Source organism: Hemiscyllium ocellatum, chromosome 23 (genome assembly GCF_020745735.1).
Source record: "Hemiscyllium ocellatum isolate sHemOce1 chromosome 23, sHemOce1.pat.X.cur, whole genome shotgun sequence".
NCBI classification, from domain to species: domain Eukaryota; kingdom Metazoa; phylum Chordata; class Chondrichthyes; order Orectolobiformes; family Hemiscylliidae; genus Hemiscyllium; species Hemiscyllium ocellatum.
In genome coordinates, this window is record NC_083423.1 from 49,503,478 (window position 1) to 49,525,076 (window position 21,599).

At 38.6% G+C, this 21,599-nt stretch overlaps 1 protein-coding gene across 5 annotated transcripts in view; it reads left to right on the forward strand.

Moving 5' to 3' along the window:
* The window catches only part of aebp2 (AE binding protein 2), a 77,502-nt gene that overhangs the window by 27,579 nt on the left and 28,324 nt on the right, over positions 1-21,599 (forward strand). For all 5 annotated transcript variants that reach the window (XR_009645939.1, XR_009645940.1, XM_060843230.1 and 2 more), the window contains exons 3-6: positions 1,019-1,126; positions 3,684-3,870; positions 6,960-7,084; positions 15,254-15,321. Coding sequence is in view for 3 of the 5 variants with exons in the window: in XM_060843230.1 (XP_060699213.1) it covers positions 1,019-1,126; positions 3,684-3,870; positions 6,960-7,084; positions 15,254-15,321 (488 nt within the window). In the remaining 2 variants the exon portion in view is untranslated. The remainder of the gene's footprint in view (positions 1-1,018; positions 1,127-3,683; positions 3,871-6,959; positions 7,085-15,253; positions 15,322-21,599) is intronic.

Consider the following 21,599-nt stretch of genomic DNA (forward strand, 5'->3'; position numbering starts at 1 on the left):
CCTTTAAGCTGAGATCGGCCTCATTTTGATATCTGCGTGGCACTTCGAAGCTGAACACTTCTGATTTGTATTTTTAGTTGCAGTGTGACCAGGTCACAATTTCAGCATGATCTCTTGTCATTTATTTCAAATTGATCTGATACTAGAACCTGGCATTCTGTTAACTTCCTTTATTGCTCTTTTAGTGGATGTGCTGAGCAACCCTTTGGCTAATATCTCCAGATGCCTTTCAACTTGGCGAGTTTTGTCACATGATTGAGTGTCTCCCATTCTTCCTTCTCCCAATGTTTTGTACTTTGCATTTGTCCTTCATGTGAAGCTGACCAATTCAGAATGATATCCTGTTGAGTTGTCTGTGTAAGATCTTCACTACCTCTGTGTCTGCTGCTCTTTTCTCTGTTGTTCATCAGCTTGGTGAACTTTACTCAGCAAGCTTATAAACTCTGCCCTGATCGTTGACCTGAAACTTGAACATTAAGTTTATGGTTATAAGATTTCTCTTGTATTGGCTGTATTAAAAGATAGCATATTACGTAAAAGATCTGGTATTTGCATATTCAAATGTGATGCGTTCTTCTAATTTGAATTCAGAATTTGAGATATCAGGAGAGTGTACGCTGTCTTTGTTTGACTTCTAAATAGTTGGTTAAAGAAGGAATCAGCATTATAAAGATCAATCTCGAAAGCAGCCCAGATTGACAGGATAAAAGCCAGCTATGTGAAAGTCCTTGTGAAATTATAACATAACGATATCAAATTAGTGCAGTATGAATGTGCGTCTGCCTTTGAACATGTTGGAACAGTGCTTGTAGTTGTACTAAATTGTGTGCTGCAAATCACATGTTATAATGGGAGCTCAGAAGAAAGGAAGATGCTCAGCTGCCAAGCTCTGGCATTCCTTATCTTCTGTTTTCCAAAATGTTTAGTTTTTATTGAAGGAGAAAAGGTTGTACCTGGAATATTGAATGGTATTCCCTTGAAGTAGTCTTTAAAACATTTGCCAAATTTATATTTTCAGGTATTTGTCTGTCTGTGGAAAGGGTGCAAAGTATACAATACACCATCTACTAGTCAGAGCTGGCTGCAGAGGCACATGCTTACACACAGTGGAGACAAACCCTTTAAGGTATGTGTAAAAACATCCGTTGCAAATTCTATCTTGTGGCTCCAGAAGAACGTGGGTGAAATTTCGTATGGAATGAGTCAAAAGGCATATGGTGATTCAGAACTCTTAAAATGCCTATGCTTCTGTTTGGCCTAAGTCAAAGACCATATTGGAAACCAGTTTTTGCAGATTGAAGCTAACTATACAACTGCCTTTTGAGCTTTGGCTAGTTTATCTGTAGCATGATGTATAATTGGCAGGCCAATGCTGCTTGCTGCAAATCTGTCAAGGCGATTGGATGACCGATGAAAGAATTCTCTATCTGAACACTTGTATGCATAGAAAATAAAACAGTCTTACATAATTCAGAGTTGAGCACCTGGTTCTCTTTGAAAATGCTCATTTTAATTAGACTGCAAACTTGATCATCTTAGTATGCTACAGGACTGTCTTTTGGCAGGATCTGTCATTCCTTGCATGACATGAGACATCAAGTTAGAATCATAGTGCTTTCAAAATATTTTTGAAATATCAGTGCACTGATATTTTAAAAAAAGACCAGATAATTACACCAAACTGATGGCCTAAATACAACAGTGTGAAAAAGTGAAACAAACTACAGAGGAGGTAAGGTAGGTTTATAATGTAGGACTAATATTTTCACTGCTTCAAATCAAGGGTTAGAATCTAATATCTGTTATTAGATCAATCCATTGTTAGGCACCTGACATTTTAATAAAATTTAGTTTTCTCCTGGAATTGTTTCTCATCTTAATTGATACACTTGAAGTTTTACCAGTCAAATCCTGCTGGGGCTTGGATATGAAAATGTAAGTTGAAATTCATATTAACCATAATTAATTATTAATATTATCAACACAACACACAGCAGATCAGTTAGTAACTCATTTAATACGCTTTCTTTAATTGTATTGTCTGCTTCTGTTTAAATTGAGTGGAGTGTTCCTCCTTGAAAGCTAAGAACCGGGGAGGAGGAAAAGCCTAAACTGGCAGCAGCTGAAACTGATCAGATTGTAATAATGGATTGTGCATTGTATTGTGGAACTGAGGATAGGTGGTTGAGGCTGGTTTCAGATCTCCTTCAGATCACCCTTCTCATTTACAGTAGGCACTTTCCTAATATTGCTCCCCAATCCTTTTTTTAGTAGAACTTTAGGGACAAGAATTGATCATTGAGCTCTGCAAGCCTTTTATTCTTCAATGATAATGAGCAATTTTGGATTAGCTCAGTTGGCTGGTTAATGATGCAGAGTGATACTGCAGCATAGTTTCAATTTCCATAGTGGCTGAGGCATGGTGACCCTCATGATGAACTCTCCATCAGTATCTATGTCTAATGCAACAGCACCTTCGTGTCCGATGGAACTTTTAAATTTCATGGTTTATTGTGCATCAACTCTATCTACTTGTCATTGCTGCGACCATACAATACCCTTAAATGACACATGGATTATAACTTGTTTATCATTATTTTTAGTTGACTCGGGGACTAGAGCATTTAATGAGAATTCCAGATTTTCACTTTCTTTCATGAAACGGTTTCATGAAGTCTTGAAACATGTTCCTCTAATTTGAAGTTTTGGATTGTTGATGGTTACCATGTGTCTTTATCATTTTGATCATGTCAGTTGTTGTCAACTGTCTAACCTCAAGTGAATTCAAGCAAAGTTTTTATAACCTTTCATAATTTAACTCTTTAACTTTGGGAGTATCACACCAATGCCAAAAACGTTCAGTGAAAAGATGTATTAAGCTCTTAATTCTCTCCAAAGCACATCTCCATTAACTCTGGGTGGATATATCGTTCTTACTTTCATAGTTTTAACTCTAATTCTGTGAAGACTTGATGAATTTGCAAACTAACTACCGAGTTCCATTTCCAGAAAGTTTTGCGTTTATATAATGCTTCGTGTAACTGTTGAATGTCATTTATATGAGATACTTTTCGAACTGTAGCACTGTTGTAAAGTTTGAAACATGGCAGTCAATTTGAATTTCGCACGCTCCTTTGCACAGCAATGTCATTGTGTTTCTGTTGTGGAATACGTTTTGGTAAGGACACCTCGCTTAATCTAGGTAGTGTTTTGGGATGCTTAATGTCTAAAACAGCAGTTAATTTCATATCTCATTCAAAAGACTGGGTTTCCAACAGTGCACTGCTTCAATACTTATGCATACATAATTGGGACTTGGACATGGTACCATGCCATTCAGAGAAGAATGGCTGACATCATGTTTTTGGAAGATTCTTCATTTTTCTTCTCAAAGTAGCTGACTTGCTATTTGCATGAAAATGAATGAACGTCTTGCTGTTGTTTAATTCAAAGGTATGTTGTAAGTGATTACATCAAAAATCTAAAGATCTAAAATGTTTAATTTGAAAATGGAAATTTGGTTATAATGGTGTGCTGTATTGGAGTTATTTGGTTTATTTGTGTAACTGCAGATTTTTGAGTTAATCAGTCCGCCTGTTGTACAATTATGACTTTTACAGTGGTTCGCTTTTGATGTTGCAAAGTGAAATGTGATTTTTTTTTTCTGGTGTATTTTGTTTCAGTGTGTCGTTGGTGGGTGTACTGCCAGCTTTGCATCACAGGGTGGCCTTGCTCGTCACGTACCTACACACTTCAGCCAACAGAACTCTGCAAAAGTCACTAGTCAGCCGAAGGTTAAGGAGGAGTCACCTTCTAAAGCAGTTATGAACAAACGGAGAAGACTAAAGAATAAACGACGACGTTCACTACGTAAGTTATTATATTTCTGATTTGTTACACTTCTAACCAATGATCTCCTTTCTAGTTCTGGCTTCTATGGTTTAAATAAGAGCGATATTCCACCATGTCCTTGGATGCAGCAGTTGATATTTGGTTCATCTCATCTCAGGAATGTATTAACTTTATTTTTGTTCAGTGTGGTGATTTTAATTTCCTTGGTGACTATGCATGATTGAACCTAGTTACCTTTGGTTGTAGCAATGCCTGTAATTTGTAAAAGAAAAAAAAATCCCAGTTGTAAATGGGTACTTTGCCGTTTAAGGCAGGTATGGCAAAAATGATTTTGTATGGATGAGTGTGTTGGCCTGATGATTTCATTTCCCCCTCACCTTTCCTAATCTCGTTATTAAATGTTAGTAAATGCCCAAAGGGTTTATTGATGCCTTTTTGGAAATTGAATTTCCAACTCTTGCATACTTCAGCCTGTGTATGATTGAAGTCTTGTTTCATGTGGTTTAACGCCTACCTTCTGAGATCTCCTGTATAGATACTCAGGTGGACAAACACAAGGGTATCTCTAGTCACAAGATGGGTTTACCACTGTCTTCAGCTACCCACTGAAGTAGTGAGATGTTTGGTTAGCTCAATAATCTGAGTATGACGATAATTTATTTCAACTCCAAATAATTATTCTTTCATATTTAACTATTGGCCTATCTTTGTTTTGCCTTAGGCAGACTTTAAGGCAGTGAACAAAATTCTGGAAATAGAATGATTTTAGTCAACATGAAGCCTGATCAGATTAACAATGACTTACTTTCAGTTGGCTTCTGTGCTGGAAATTGTTGGATAAGGGGCTCCTGTTATGAACTTTTTCCAGGAATCCACAAATTTATCTTTGCAAATGATCTTCCTAACAACCACATCACTACTTGCAGTCGTCACAGTGCCTTTTTATTTTGAAATTTAAGTGTCTCGCAGCACATTGGGCCCTTTGACAGCTCCTATGAAAAACCTTTGAGTTATGTGGAGTTAGTAGTGTGGTTGTCAGGCCTTTGATGTTTGAGTCTGGTAGCAATGTAGTTTGGAGGGACAGCTTACCATTGTTACTGGTGACTTAAAATAGGTTATTAAGTTCCTAACATTACATAGATATCTATAATCTTTTGAGAGAGTCAGATCCTCTTGAATTCTATGTCTTTAATGGACTCTGTTGGAGGGTTTCAAACATGGGAAATGCTCATTGGGGAATTCAGTTTCCTGTGCAATTCCCATGGGCTTTCTGCATGACACAGACGTGTACCTCAAACTACGTAGCTTCAACATTTCAATGGCCTTTGGAATATCTGTGGCTATGTAACCCGTTCGTCAAATATTCAAAGCACAGAGATGCAGTTTAGTGGATGAAATGTTCACAAAATTTGAATGACTGCCACTTAATTTCGCTATGGTTTAATTGTCTTCCTTCATTATTGAAACATTGGATGACTGGCTTAGAACATAGGATATTACAATGCAGTACAGGCCCTTCAGCCCTCGATGTAGCGCTGCCCTGTGAAACCAATCTGAAGCCCATCTAATCTGCACTATTCCATTCTGATCCATATGCCTATACTTAGTACTATTAAGCTTTATAGAGCAGCATGCTTGCAGAAATAAGAATAAAGTGCTTTTGTTTTGTTCTTTTGTGATATATGAACAGGGAAGAGTTTGTCTGAAGTTTTGGCAATGACTCCAGCATTAGTTGCTCCAAGGTGAGACTGACCACCAAAACTCAGTGGTTCAGGCTGCTTTGTCATGGTAAGCAGACGGAGTTTTGCTGTTATCACGATCATTTTGCTGATGATAAGCAAATAATTGAGAGACGTGATTCATGCATGTGTATGGATAAGGACTCTTTTTCTGTCATCCCCACTGCTAGTGGATGTGCTCTGTTCAGAGAGCACAATGCCAAATGTGTGAAATAGGAGTAGAATATAGGTGGGCTTTAGTGCAGGCAGTTTGTTACTGTCTGGCACATACAAATAAATTGACTTTGACTTCGGTCTAACCTGTACATGAAAAAAGTACACACAATATTTTTCTACAGTTGAATCACCAGGTTGATTGTCCCTCAAGTGAGCACAGGTAGTGTTCACTGATGTCGTGTATATAACATTTGTGGTGTCAGCAGAAGGCTACTTTGAACCATTTACAGTGTAATAATATTTTTGTCTTTATTGAAGTAACAATTTAGAATTTGAGAACAGTTGATTTCTGATGGACATGAATGACTTTTTGACCTTGAGAAGGATTCCCATACTTTCTACTGATTTTGGTAGTTGCAAAAGCTTTGCTTTTATAAGCCAGGATATAATCTACAACCCAGCCCGTGCTAGTTACTACTTTGTAATTGCAGCACCTTTTATGATCAAATACCTTTTGGTGACAGATGGTACAGAGATATATTACAGGTATTGTAACAGATGAGTTTTACTGTGGTCAGGACTGTAAGAAAAGCAAGCTATAAATTTGACCTGAGCCAGTGACACAAATTTATGTAGCTGTGGGAAATTGGGGTAAAGGTACATTGCAGCCAAGTGATATTTTTGGATGGTATGTATAAAAGTGAATGTGTTCAGTTCCAACTAGATTTGGAACCGAGGAAACGTTTTTTTTGAGGAAGAATCAAATTTGCATTCTGAATCTTTGAGAGCTGCTTTAATTCCTCTATGTCATATTAAAATGAGATCATCGAGAGTCTGAGATTTGCATCTGGATACACAGGCTAACTTGTCATGGTGTACAGCTTGTAGTTGAAGCACTTGCCATCCTTTCAGCCAACTTAAGTTAGCATGTTTAATGTTAACCACCAGAATTTGTTTACCTTTTATACTGTGCATGTTTTGCCTAAAATATGTAAGTGTAATTTGAGGTGGAATTCTGACTGGCCCTTTTTAAGTTTTTGACCCATATCACACTTAATGTTTTTACATTTTATTTTGAGAGCAGATTTTATTTAATTTTTGATCTATCCTCTAGTAATTAATTGGATAGATATCAAAAATATTGGTAATTCAAGTGAAGTTATATATATATTAAGGTGAACAGCCCTTTGATAACTTCCTTTTATTTTGCAGCAAGACCGCATGACTTTTTTGACGCACAAACAATGGATGCAATACGACATCGGGCCATCTGCTTTAACCTGTCGACTCATATTGAAAGCCATGGAAATGGGCATAGTGTTGTGTTCCATAGCACAGTGAGTAAAATTTTCCTAATGGGCTGCTTTTCTACTTAAGGCTGTTGACTTGCAGGCATAAGTTCTTAGTATCATCATATCCTTTCAACTCAGTCTAGTGGAGACTGCAAATGAGGGCTGGAAGTACATAGGATAAAAGATTGAGACAGATGTCTGTCAGGTGAGAACATACATGGCTCATTTCTTGCTAGATTAAATGTGCAGCTACCCTTGTGCCAACTAAGTATGCTGACGAGACAACTCCATCTGTAACAGTATCACATTTTACTCTGGCCGTATTCCCCTCATTGCACATTCTGGCGATTGATGATTGGATGTTTCATACTAAAAAAGTCTTCTGCAGTGACTGCGTTTATGTATGAACTGGATGAGCATATGAAATCCATTTAATACTGAGGTCTTCCAATTGAATGTTATTCATTCAACGATGCTTAGTCTATTGTTAATCATAAATTCCTGAATTATTTAATAGTGTTGAGCTGATTGATCGCTGTTGGGTTGAGAGCAGTTTGGGATTCCATGTTGGCCTTTGCACCCTGGACTAGCGAGCAGTAACATCTACTACCATAGACTATTGCATACAAATGTAAGTCTTGAACATATTAAAATCCCACAACAGGTTGTCTGAGTGCACTTGTGTATCATATAGAGACTCGGTAGTTTTGCATCCAGGTACATTAGGCCATCTGTCATGTCATGAAGCTTTTGTGTAAGCAATTTCCATCCTTTGAGATGATGTACGTAACATGAACCACTTGGTTTTGTTGTTTTGCCTAAAATACATAAAATATATCAAGCTAAGCAATAAAAATGAATGTGAGCAGGTGGACCTTTCTCTGCACTGAGGAATTGAGCATCGCTTATGAGAGGATGGCAAAGACAAACTGTTTCAGAGAATGATTGTTTCCAGTATTTTAATTTGACAAATTAGTGCCTTCCCATAGATGTTTTATCAAAAGAAATAATTTTACGGCAGCAAAAGAAACCTGGATATGTTAAATTTTATAGATTTAATTCAGCATTTTTCCAACTTTATTACCGTCTACCAGAAGATAGGGATTATATCTGTTTAATTCATACAAACGAAATTCCATAAAAACAAGTTTCTGCTTCACAGCAATGCAAATCATGCATGTTTAGTTAACACACAAACTGATCATTTATTAATATGATCAAAGGCAATTTCTAGACATACTCTCGATGCCCATTCAGTTGCTATCCACCAGTGGTCCTACCTTAAGTTTCACTGAAGAATAAAATCACTGCGAAACAACCGCTGGTTGCTACATCCCCAGAGCCAATGTGATAAACCACAGATTTTTGTCTATTGGTATTATGAGTTCATCGCTGGTATGATGACTTCATACAGTCATTCTGCATTTTAATGCACTTAATAAATTATGCCTTCAAAGCTGATCCAGATAAGCTGAAAAAATCTATTGCAGAAAATTGCTGGGGAGCAAAGTAAAGGGCTTGCAAGCGAAGTATTGATCCAGGGTTGATATATACACAATGTTTTTTAAATTCATTTTGTGGGGGTGCAGGTGTCACTGGCTGGCCAGCATTTATTGCCTATGCCTAGTTGCCCTTGAGAAGGTGTTAGTGAGTAGACTTTTTGAACACTGCAGTCCCTAATGTCATGAGGGAGGGAATTCCAGGATTTTGACCCAGAAGCAGTAAAGGAATGGCAATATAATTACAAGTCAGGATGGTGCGTGGCTTAGAGGGGCACTTGATGGTGGTGTTCCCATATATTGTTGACCTTGTCTTTCTAGGTGGAAATGGTCGCGGGTTTGGAAGGTGCTGTCTAAGAATCTTTGAATTTCTCCAGTGCATCTTTTAAATAATACACATTGCTGCGAGTGAGTGATGGTGGAGAGAATGGATACTTATGGATGCAATGCCAATCAAGCAGGCTGCTTTGCCTGGCTGGTGTCAAACTGCTTGTGTTATTGGGACTGCACTCATCCAGGCAAATGGGGAATATTCCATGGCTCTCCTGACTTTTTAGATGATTAGTAGACTCTGGGAAGTGTGGTGGTGAGTTATTCACCGCAGTATTCCTAGCTTCTGATCTGCTCCTGTAGCTACTGTATTTATGTGGTGAGTCCAGTTGAGTTCCTGATCAATGATAACTCCCAAAGGACAGTGGCTACATTGTCTCATTAGTGATGGCCATAGCATGCATTTGTCCAGCGCGAATGTTATTTGGTTGACATATGCTGCAATCTATATTACATAGCATTAATTCCTTATTAGTTTCTGTGTATGCACGTTGGCTGAGGATTGGATTATAGTGCAATTGCCTCAGTTCAAAGTATCATCAGAGGCTTTCTGTTGAGGATTATTTTCAACTCTGTTTGAACAAAGCAATACACCTGCACATGGATCTGTGTATCTCGTGAAGGAATAGAGAAATGTTGGTCAATAAACAATGTAGCTAGTTGAAAAACTTGAACTAGCAGTGATGAATGCAGGATAATTTGCATTTTTCAATGTCAAATCAGCTTCTTCAGTTTAGTTAACCCCTGTGATTGTGCTGATGTTTGTCACTCCTATGAACTAAATGTCCTTGTCAGTCTTGATCAGGTGGTATAGCTATGTGCAAGCAATATTAAACTTGTTTCTACTAGCTAACCTTGTGATGCTTCATAAATATCAAAAATGCAGCACAGTGCTTGGTTTGGAAAGGGTTAAATGCCTGAGCAAAATGTAGACCAGGGAGCAGGCACCAAACCAGTTAAATTTCTTGAGCAGGTTCTGAATTAACTCCTTAGATTCAATTACTTGAAGGCATGATGTCCTGATGCCCCTCAAGGCAAATACCCATGTAACCTCCACATGGTTTAAATTGCTGTCTTCTGTCATCCATTTCACAGGTTTTGAGAAAGTCAGTGGGCTGGATGGGTAAAGGACCAGAGGTCCCATTTTTTGTATGAGATATTAAGCCAGGGCCCCGTCAACACAATCAGTGGATACTAAAATACTCCGTTACTATTTCAACTAAGAGCAGGGTAATTATCTTCTGTGACCTAGGCGGTATTTAGTCCTCAAATGCAAATTGCGTAGGACATTGTGGTCGTTAGCATATTACTCTGAGTTTATTGTACTCAAATGGCTGCTGTATTTCTTGAGTTCTGCTGGGTACTACTTTTCAAAAGTGCTTTTGGGAAATGTGTTTGTACAAAGTACTATATAAATGCATACTTATGTTTATGCAAAAGTATCAGGAGTGTTGTTAGATTGGGGGCATTGGGTTGTAGTTGCTGCAGAGGTATTTTGTTATATGCACAGCACCTCAGCCTAAGTTACTCAAGATGTTAAGTTGGTGAGAACAATTCAGCTTCACAGTAAACTGCCATACTCTCATTTTATGAGGCTGTGTTTCCACATTTATTATCCATTAATGTTGCATATGCTCATAGGAGCTTAGCTGTTTGGAACACAGCTCACTGTTTTGACCTTCCAACAGGGGTTATGTTTCTGGTCAAAGAAATAATGGGAGCCATCTAGAGGTGACACTTCAGCCTGTGGATGGTGGAAATCGGCAACCTTTTCCTAGCTACAGTCAGTTCTAAAGCAGGGTCACTGGAGTCTAACATTAATCGTTTTGTTTTTGTTTGTTCTTTGTGGATTAACCAGAAACTCTGCAGTGGGGTCAGGGACCCAATCCATGCTTTTTAGGTTAGATATTACATGGGGCATGTGTTCTAACAGACATGAATGGTTTGTTTTATTTCTGTTCCTTTTCACAATTGCATCCTTGTTTTTAATACTTTATTTCACCTCACTAAGCTGTAAGGTAGGTTTTTTTCAGACTGTTTTCCGAGAGTTTAGCCCATTGCTCTTCCAGTTTCTAACTAATTTGTTACCAAATGTTGCTAAATTAGTAACTTTCTTCTTGAGTCAGGATGGCTTGTGCAAGAAATGAAGAGACATGACTGAGAGTGAGGTGTATTATTGAAACAGGATAGATGGTGCTGTGCTGCTTACCTGACAAACAGTGCTTCACCTTTGTGTATATATAATGTTGAGTATACTGAATAAAATATCCTGTTGCGCACGAAACTTAGAATGTTTGGACACACTGACTTAAATGTTTGCTACATTGTTGCTGAGTTTTAGGCACAAATTCCATTATTTTTAGTGTGGAAATATTTAGATCAAGAGAATACAGCAATTACAAAATCCATTCTGCCAATGTAAAATCACTTTAGATTTGAAACTCTAAAGTGTTTATAGTATGCCTGAATTTTCCCTTCCAATTGAGGTTAGACCCTCCACGTCAATGTAGGTGTATTGAACTGGACCTTGTTTAGGCGTTTCCTTTGATCAGAAGGAGAAATTAGAGTTTTTGTGGGGTTGCAATTTTTGTGTTCGTCCCACAAATGCTTATCACAGCAGCTACCCCAAGAATATAACATGATGTTAAATGTATGAACCCTTTCCTTTTGATTCTCAGAATATAAACTGTCCTTAAAGTGTGAAAATATAGATTTAAAATAGACCGTGTTCACCACGTCAAGGTGGAGCAGGGTATGGAGGAATCAGTTATAGATGCTAGTCATAGAAAGAAAGACTAGCCTTGCTAGATAGCAGTGAGGTACATCATTGCTTTAATGAATTGTTCAGTCAAGTTGATTTTTGGTCATTTAATCTTTTTTCCCCTGACCCTTTGTTTCTTTTTTGAATCACTAAGACCTTGCATTGAACATTAACAATGTCCATTTTACACAATATTATCTGCAAGGCAAAGGAGACTTTTGGAGGGATTGCAAATAATTATATCCCAGGAACTCCCAAACTGGGGATGGCTGCAAAAAGAGAGGGGGAAATCAAATATTTGTTTCTGATGTAAAGATGTAGAAACCTTCACTTATTAAGAATCTAGAAAGAATACAGTTAGACCAGGGAGAAAGTTTCTTTGTCCCATTCTCTCAAAAAGCATGGGAAGATTCTGCATCATCTTTAACCCACTGCTCCTAAATCCCATTTAAAGGAAGCATTTCAAATAGTTAAATGTTTTACACAGTACAGTGGAGTTCAGTAGATTTCCTTGCATCAATGGCATGGTAGACTTGCACAGGAAATACCTGTTTTAATGCAGGACATCACAAGTGCACACTGGTACCAATCTGGTGATCACTATTTTTGAGCTCATGCAGAATGCTAATCTTATTATCTTGTGAATGATAGCTGCCATTGAGAAGATTGCCAGTCACTTCCTGTACAGAAGCAACTCATCCTACAGTCTGACACAACTAGTAGTGCTACCAATCTCTATTGGACTCTGCTTAAATCAGTGAGATTAGCAAATAATGGAGTTTGAAGCCTCCTTGGCAATCTAATTTCTTTCTTATATAGTTGATTCACATTAGCAAAAGCTAAAATGATGTTAATTATAGCAACTCTAAGAATGCAATGGCTAAATTACAATAACAGTTTTTCAGTAAAATAATGTACAAAATAAAGAACTCTCCAAACATTTGTTGTATGATGTGCAATCTAATATATTTGTCCACAAGAGGGCAGCCAGCACTCATTTTAAAGAAGCTGCATTTCTTTAAACCTCTCCATGAGCTTTGAGTCAAAGTTGTGACAGTTTTTGGCCTCAGTTTGATTTCTACTGTAGTTGAAATATGGGTGCAAGATGACAAAGTGCATAGCACCCTTCTTATTTTAGTAATTACAGGGCATCCAAAGTCGAACATTTTGAAATGTCATCATTATTGTAACATAATAGAACATACCGACTAAGTTTTAGTCCTCATAAAAGCAGAGTGTTAAGTAAGCATATAAACCCTTGGTGCTCTTTGGTTCTTAAGTGGCTTCATGGATTTTCTTCATTGCACATGAGAAGGTTGAATTCTTTGCTTAACATCCCACCTGAACATTTGCACTTCTGTCATTGGAGTGTAGCCTCATTTGTTTAGTCTCTGGAGCCTGACACACACACCCCACCCCAATCTTATGACTGAGATGCAAGAATTCTGTCAACTGAACAATGTTACTATTCTTACAAAAAAACTGAGAGCCACTTTCATCCATGCTGGGATGCTTTAATTTACAGCACAGCCACAAAACTAGAAGTACAGTTTTTGATCTGGATGATTGAGACATTGGTGTCCATCTCATGATGTTTGATTGTTAAAAGATTTAGCCATTTGTATCCTGTGAAAGCACACTGCATTTGGTATATTGTGGACAATTCTGAGCATATCCTGAGCAGGAGCAGCATTCAAGATCAAGGTTGAGCTATTGTGAAGGGTTTCATGTTCAATTGACCCCTATGTGATATGTGCTAGTTTATGTTAATAGTTTTTTTTAAAAAAATCTATTTAATATGTTCATATAACTACATTGAAAATAAGTTTATTGAGAACAGAACTTAAACATTTTATAATTTTGACTTTAGTCTTTCCTTCTAAAGTTGAATTAAAGTTTACCACAGGCTGTTGTGCTGTAACACATTTCATTAGCTTGAATTGGCTATATCGTGATTGACAAATTATGGACGTTGCTTGGATAATACAACTTTTCAACTGAACGAGTATAGCGATTTTCTATTAGTGATCTTCTACAGCATGATTTTCTATAATGGGTTTTCTGTAGTGTAAAGTTGCAGAGGAACAAACTGTTGTATTATAACAGAACAACTTCTGTCGAATTATTTTAAGTCTGGTGTTTTCGTTAAATGAACTCAAGTTGCACAGTCATATAATTGAAGCATGGCTTGTCTGCCACTCATTGGATACTTTTTCAAAAGTGCTCTTGCATTTAAAGGTGTGGGGGAGGCTGAGTATCGTTGCTGTGCATTTGTGGTAATTTGCAAACTACCTGTTTCCCGGGCAAAGTGCTCTGGTGATTAAGTGCTGTCTGCCATGAAAGCTGATCTTGAGATGGGCACTTAGAACCACTGAGGAGAAAATCCCCAAAAGAGAGATATCTAGATTAACTCCATGATTGATTATTAGCAACGTTACGAGAGATCAGACAGATGATTAAATGTCACATGAATTGTGCAGATGTTAGATTATGGATGATATGTTTTGAAGGTCTCCTTTTATTTCAGCATTGAAATCCATTTCTGCAGGTGAGTTGACTGGATTTTATGGCTATTGAGATAAGCATCCTGAAACATATCTACAAAAGCTTGAATGGAACAGTGAATGATCTGGTTACATATTGAATGGTCATTTATCAGAAATCCATTCTGAAGTAGAAGTTTGACCTGTTTCTTGCATTATTTTGAGAATTTTTACAATCTCACAATGTGCTGTACAAAAGGCAACTTTTTTTGCCAGTAAATTCAATAAGATTTGAAACTGGTATTTTCTAATTGGTAAATTTCTTCTAAATTGTGTTTCTGGCAGGTGATTATACATATTCACATCATTCAGTAAGGTGGATCATTGTATTATTGATATTTAACACGTGAATCACCTCAGCTGCAAGAGAGAGTACAAACATTGGGTTGAATGCCCAGACATATTTTGGGAAAAGTGCAGCATGTCCTCAGTCTAGATATCGAATATCATTGTTACGTTACATTACATGACTTGTATTGTATGAGGTTTTGTAACATTTTCAATTCCAGATTTGATAGCCTTAATGTAGCTTCTTGAAATGAAATTATAAGATTAGCTTGTTTATTTTTCAGATGAGAGTTGCAGAAACTGAAGCAATCAATAAAATTGTCATAAATATATTGCAGTGATGGTAACCTCTGGGACAGAAGCACTGTTGGGACCCTTAGGATGTTGAAATATTATGTCAGTGTAGGAGAAAGGGATTTGTTTGCAAAATTCAAAGATTTGCTCTTGGTTTGCCTTTGCTTGTGAGCTTTCAACCATTTTTGGAGGTGGGAGACAATAAATGATGATTTGAAGGATAAAATATGGAAGTGAGCACCAGGCGCAGGAAAAAATGTTCCTTGTAAAGGAATCTTTTCTCAAAGCATTAAAATTGATGTGAACACAGTTTAATCTTTGGTCTGTCATTTGAAGTGTCAGCACCAACCATTTGTTCGTTTGGGTATTTATTTCTGGGAAGCATGTAAATATGAACCAGGATTGCAAAACATAAAATAGTAGTTAATCAATGTATGTAGTTTTTTTTTGTATAATCGTGTTGTCTTTGCTTAGTTTAGTTTTGTTTTTAATTCATTAGGTAATAGCACGAAGGAGGGAGGATTCTGGGAAGGTGAAAGTGCTGCTTCACTGGACACCAGAAGATATGTAAGTTTTTGAATCTATGGTGCCGCTTTCTTTTTCCAGATCAAACATTGGTTAGTTCACCTTCAAATGTGTTAAGAAGGTACGACCCAGTGTGTCTGTGAAGGTATGACACTGAAGTTGCTTACAAGCTTATTAAGTTGCTTCAGCAATTGCTTTGCACCTGAAGTTGGAATATTTTTTCCTACAAGACTAAGGAAATAGTTTTGGATGATGAAGCAGTGAATCTCTTGAATGTGCTCAAACCTTTTGTAGGGCTGGCAATAAAATACCTGTAGTACCAGGCTAGGCTAGGCTCAACAATAACACTGGTGCCTGAATCAAAAGATTGAGGGCTCGCATCCTGTAATGAGGAGGTCTGCAGCAGGGTTAGATGGTGAAAGGTTCTATATAAATGCATGTCTCTCTTTTCCATGGAATGTAAATTTAGACAATCCATCATTTGATGGACCAGCATGCACTTGTGTTGAGATACTTAATCTGATTCCAGTTTCTGTTTTCCTTATAAATAGATGCTGTACTGTTTTCTATTCAAGCAGTGATCAAATGTAAATTTATATGCATATAGGTTAGTCTTTGTGGCTGAGAATTTCACATTCTTCTTCTCTTGTCTAAATTAGTAAGTTTGTGTAAGGTTGGTTACCAGACTTTGGGAAGGAGGATGGATTGATCCTGAGGGGAATGCAATATAGGTTTGCCAGCATGATACCTGGACTCCAGTGGTCAAATTACAGGCTGAGGTGACACACTATAAAGTTGTATTCCTTGGAATTTAAAAGGCTTAGGGTGATTTGATTGAAGGTTTCAAGGGATTCAGCGGAACCAGCTTGGCGATGAGTGGGACAATTGCTATTTGGAAAACCAATGACTAGGAAGGAGTGTCATAGTCTAAACATGTGATTCAAGTCTTTTAGTGAGCTTGGAAAACAGGCAAAGAGTGGAGAAGTTTGGTGCTATCTTCTGCCAATGATAGGTGATGCTCGTTAAATTAATTTTAAAGCAAAGATTGATTTTTTAAGCTGAATATTTAACAACTTATGAACAAATACAGGTATGCTTGGATGAGTATGTGGATCAGAGCTGAAAATGTGTTGCTGGAAAAGCGCAGCAGGTCAGGCAGCATCCAAGGAACAGGAGATTTGACGTTTCGGGCATAAGCCCTGAAGAAGGGCTTATGCCCGAAACGTCGAATCTCCTGTTCCTTGGATGCTGCCTGACCTGCTGCGCTTTTCCAGCAACACATTTTCAGCTCTGATCTGCAGACCTCACTTTCTCCTCCTTGAGTATGTGGATCAGCCATGATCTCGTTGAAATGAACAAGTTTGAGTTATTTGCCTATTCCTGTTGCTGTGGTGTTAACTGTTTCTCTGAATTGATTATTTGCTCTATGAAATGTCATTTCAACAATATAATTTTGGCCAGGTCTGTTGTCTTACTGATTCTGTTATGCTAAGCATATAAAAACTGTTTAGGGTGAATACTAAAACATTTGTGGCTGGATCTATGCATTTCAAAACCAGTGAATATATGATGTATAACTAAAGCTGTGCCAATTGCTGTCTCCTTTCTTCTCAAATCATTTAATCTATTTGGGAGCTGAAAACTCATTGTCTGACTTGCTATTTTACAGTCCTCATTACAAACTTATGCTGCAATAGGTGAATTGCCATAATTTAATCTAATTGCACTCTGAAAGACTAGATTTGTTTCACTGCCCCATTATTTAAAGACCCAGATTGCTTCTGTCAGATCTCTATCTGTGAATCCCTGAGCGATGCCAGCATGTTTTTGATTGTAACAGCTTATCATGAGGGATATAGATTGCTGATTTCTCTGGCTGGGAAGACTGGCAAACCTTAGCTCAGGTTAAAGTTAGGAATAGAATAGGAATTGGCCTTCCAACCCTTGGATCTGCTCTTAATTAAATACCATGACTGGTCAACTCCATCTTCCTGCCCTTCCCCATTCGTGCGTAAATGTATCCGTTTCAGTCTGAGATCTACTCACTAAAAGAGCATCTGCAATTCTTTGGGACGGGCTCATTCCAAGCCCTATTCCTAGCAATTATTAATTACCTTCTACGGACTGGCAGTCATTCTTCTTCCAGATACCTCGTGTTTAGACTTGTACAGTTTGCACTGTCATAAACATTACCCGACTTGTGTGATGTGAAAGATGTTAACCGATATAATGAGAGCTTCTAAGAGGAAAAATCATTCATTTCTCCTAGACACTTCAAGATAATTCAGTTGTCCAATGTTAGAGTGGAATTGTAAGCATTCCACCAGAGACCTATGAAGGACCTGCTTCCCTACTTCAACCCTCACCTGAGGCATGATGGCCCTCAGGTTAAACTCACCACCACTTGTCTTTCTCTAATGGGTGAGTGTCCTCTGGGACTAACAACTTTCATTTTCACAATACAGCCATAGAAAATTTACAGCATACAAGCTTTTCAATCCAGCCCCTCTCCTCCAACTGAATAATCAATGCACCATTCTAATTCCACCTGCTAGCACTTGAATGAAAATGCTTATTGCCTTTGTGTCTATTAAAAATCTACCAGGTAACTGAGGGTACTTTTATTTGGTTGATGTGAAAATCATCCAATTTTTTTGAAGTTCTGCCAGACCCTTCAAATGTAAAATCCATCATCTCTTGGCTACTGCTTAGCTGAAGTAGTTAGGCAAGATAATTTTTTCGTGAAAGTGTATTGGGTAAGGAAATGTGCAAAAATTAATGGTGAACCTTGTTGAGGTGCAGTAATTCACTTTTGCTTCTATTACATGGTCATCAGTCATCGATTTTGGTCTTTGAGAATTGTATATCAGTGCTTTTTCCCCTCTTCAAAAAGGCAGAATTTTGCACTGAGCCCCTAATGGGGGAGGTAGTTTTTTTTTTGCGCAACAATATTACAATACTTTGAACCATACCATTTGGTTCTTCATTTCATAGGAAAGATAAATTCGCATTCTTGGAAATTGCCTCCAAATAGAGTGGAGAGACAGCTGTCTATGGGTCAAGATACACTAATCCCTTGTGGGAATGTGGGTAAACAGGATTTTTTAAAAATGTTAGAACATTGAATTTTATTTTTCTAGAGAGATGAACTGACCAATAAAGAAATTAAATCTGTGTGGAGCCCCCTCGTTGACACTTCCAGTACTGTGAAGCATTTGCTTTTCTCAAGTTTTGAGAAGATTTGTAGCTCTGGTTGAGGTTCTGGATATAAGATTGCCCTCTGAGCTGGAAGGTTCATTTTCAGATGTTTCATGACCATATTAGGTAACGTCATCAGTGAGCCTCTGGTGAAGCACTGGTGGTATGGCCCACTTTGTGTGTTTAGGTTTTGGGTTGGTGATGTCATTTCCTGTTTTTCTCAGGGAGATAAATGGGATCTGAGTCAGTGTATTTGTTGAGGGTATTTGGGTTGGAGTGTCATGCTTCCACGGATTCTTGCATGTGTCTCTGTTTGGCTAGTCTTTGGATGGATGTGTCGTCCCAGTCAAAGTGGTATCCTCCTCCATCTGTTTGGAAGGATATTAGAGAGAGAGAAGGTCATGTTGTTTTGTGGCTAGTTGATGTTCATGTATCCTGGTGACTAGTTTTCTGCCTGTTTGTCCGATATAGTCTTTGTTACACTCCTTGCATGGTATTTTGTAAATGACATTAGTTTTGCTTGTTGTCTGTATAGGGTCTTTCAAGTTCTGTTTTAGTGTGTTGGTGGGTTTGCGGGCTACCATGATGTGAAGGGGTCTGCATAGTCTGGCAGTCATTTCCGAGAGTGGCTAGGGTTTCTGAACATGTTTTGCCTACTTGTTTGGGTGTGTTGCCGAGAAATCGGCAGACTGTTCAGTGGGTACCCGTTCTTTTTGAATACTCAGTAAAGGTGATTTTCCTCTGTGTGCTGAAGTGTGTGTTGGCTCGTCGGAATAATGTTCAGCTGCAGCTTCATTTGTGGATGTTGGGATGATTGCTTCTGTGATTCAGTATTTGGTCCGTATGTGGTGTTTTCCTGTAGATGCTGGTTTGAAGTTCCCCATTAGCTGCTTGCTCCACTGCGACATCTAGGAATGGCAGTTCGTTTTCCACCTCTTCAGTGAATCTTATGCCAGTAAGGGTATTATTAATGGTTTGCAGGTTTCCTCTAATTTGTTTTCTTCAGTGATGACAAAGGTGTCATTCATGTATCAGACCCAAAGTTTGGGTTGAATTGTTGACAGCTGTTTGTTCGAGTCTCTGCATTACTGCCTCTGCTAAGAACCCTGATATCAGAGATCTCAAGGGTGTTCCGTTGGTTGAGAGGTTTTTGTTGTTGAAGGTGAAGTGGGTGGCAAGGCATAAGTCCACTAGCTTGACTATATTATCCTTGCTGATGAAGTTAGTGGTGTTTGATGTATGTGTCTTTGGTTTTTCTAATAATATGGGACTAGGTCAGATTGGGATATCTGGTCGGCATGGATGAATTGGACTGAGGGGTCTATTTCCATGCTGCAAGAATCTATGACTATGTAGTCAGTGTTTCCGTGGCCAGGTTGATGTTGATAGATGTGAATAGAGCTGTTACATCAAAGGAGATGATTAGTTAAATTTCTTCTATCTTGGTGTCTTTGGTCTTCAGGAATTCTTGGGTGGAGTGGATGGAGTGGCGTGAGTCTTCTAGTATTTTAATCTTTGGTATAGCTCTTGGCTAATCTGTAAATTGGGATTCGGGGTAGTGAGACTATAGGTCTGGGGGGGGGGGGGGGGGCGCTCCTGGTGTGTGAATTTTGGGTAATCTGTAGAAGCGTGGTGTGTTGCATCAGGCTGGTTGCATTTATTTTTTGGAAGTCTGTCTTATTTCTCCAGATTAGAGTCAGAGATGTACATCGTGGAAGCAGACCCTTCGGTTAAACCGTCCATGCCGACCAGATATCCCAACCCAATCTAGTCCCACCTGCCAGCACCCAGTCCAAATCCCTCCAAATCCTTCCTATTCATATACCCATCCAAATGCCTCTTAAATGTTGCAAATGTACCAGCCTCCTCCATTTCCTCTTCCACTTTCCATACCCGTACTACCCTCTGTGTGAAAAGGTTGCCCCTTAGGTCTCTTTTATATCTTTCCCCTCTCACCTTAAACCTTGCCCTCTAGTTCTGCACTCCCCAACCATCGGGAAAAGACTTTGCCTATTTACCCTATCCTTGCTCCTCATAATTTTGTAAGTCTCTATAAAGTCACCCCTCAGCCTCTAACGCTCCAGGGAAAACAGCCCCAGCCTGTTCAGCCTCTCTCTATAGCTCAAATCCTCCAACCCTGACAACATCCTTGTAAATCTTTTCTGAACCCTTTCAAGTTTCACAACATCTTTCCAATAGGAAGGAGACCAGAATTGCATACAATATTCCAACAGTAGCCTAATCAATATCCTGTACAGCCGCAACGTCACCTCCCACCTCCTGGACTCAATACTCGGATCAACAAAGGAAAGCATACCAAATGCCTTCTGCACTACCCTATCTACCTGCGACTCCACTTTCAAGGAGCTATGAACCTGCATTCCAAGGTCTCTTTGTTCAGCAACACTCCTTAGGATCTTAGCATTAAGTGTATAAGTCCTGCTAAGGTTTGATTTCCCAAAACGCAGCACCTCACATTTATCTGAATTAAACTCCATCTGCCACTACTTAGTCCATTGGCCCATCTGGTCAAGAACCTGTTGTAATCTGAGGTAATCCTCTTCGCTGTTCACTACACCTCCAATTTTGGTGTCATCTACAAACTTACTAACTGTACCTCTTCTGCTTGCATCCAATTCATTTATGTAAATGACAAAAAGTAGAGGACCCAGCACCGATCCTTGTAGCACTCCACTGGTCACAGGCCTCCAGTCTGAAAAACCACCCTCTGTTTTCTACCTTTGAACCAGTTCTGTATCCAAATGGCTAGTCCTCCATGTATTCCATGAGATCTATCCTTGCTAATCAGTCTCCCATGGGGATCCTTGTCAAACGCCTTACTGAAGTCCATATGGATCACATCTACCGCTCTGCCTTCCTCAGTCCTCTTTGTTACTTCCTCAAAAAACTCAATCAAGTTTGTGAGACATGATTTCCCACACACAAAGGCATGTTGACTATCTCTAATCAGTCCTTGCCTTTTCAAATATATGTACATCCTGTCCCTCGGGATTCCCTCCAACAACTTACCCACCACCGACGTCAGGCTCGCTGGTCTATAGTTCCCTGGCTTGTCCTTACCTCCCTTCTTAAATAGCGGAATCATGTTTGCTAACCTCCTG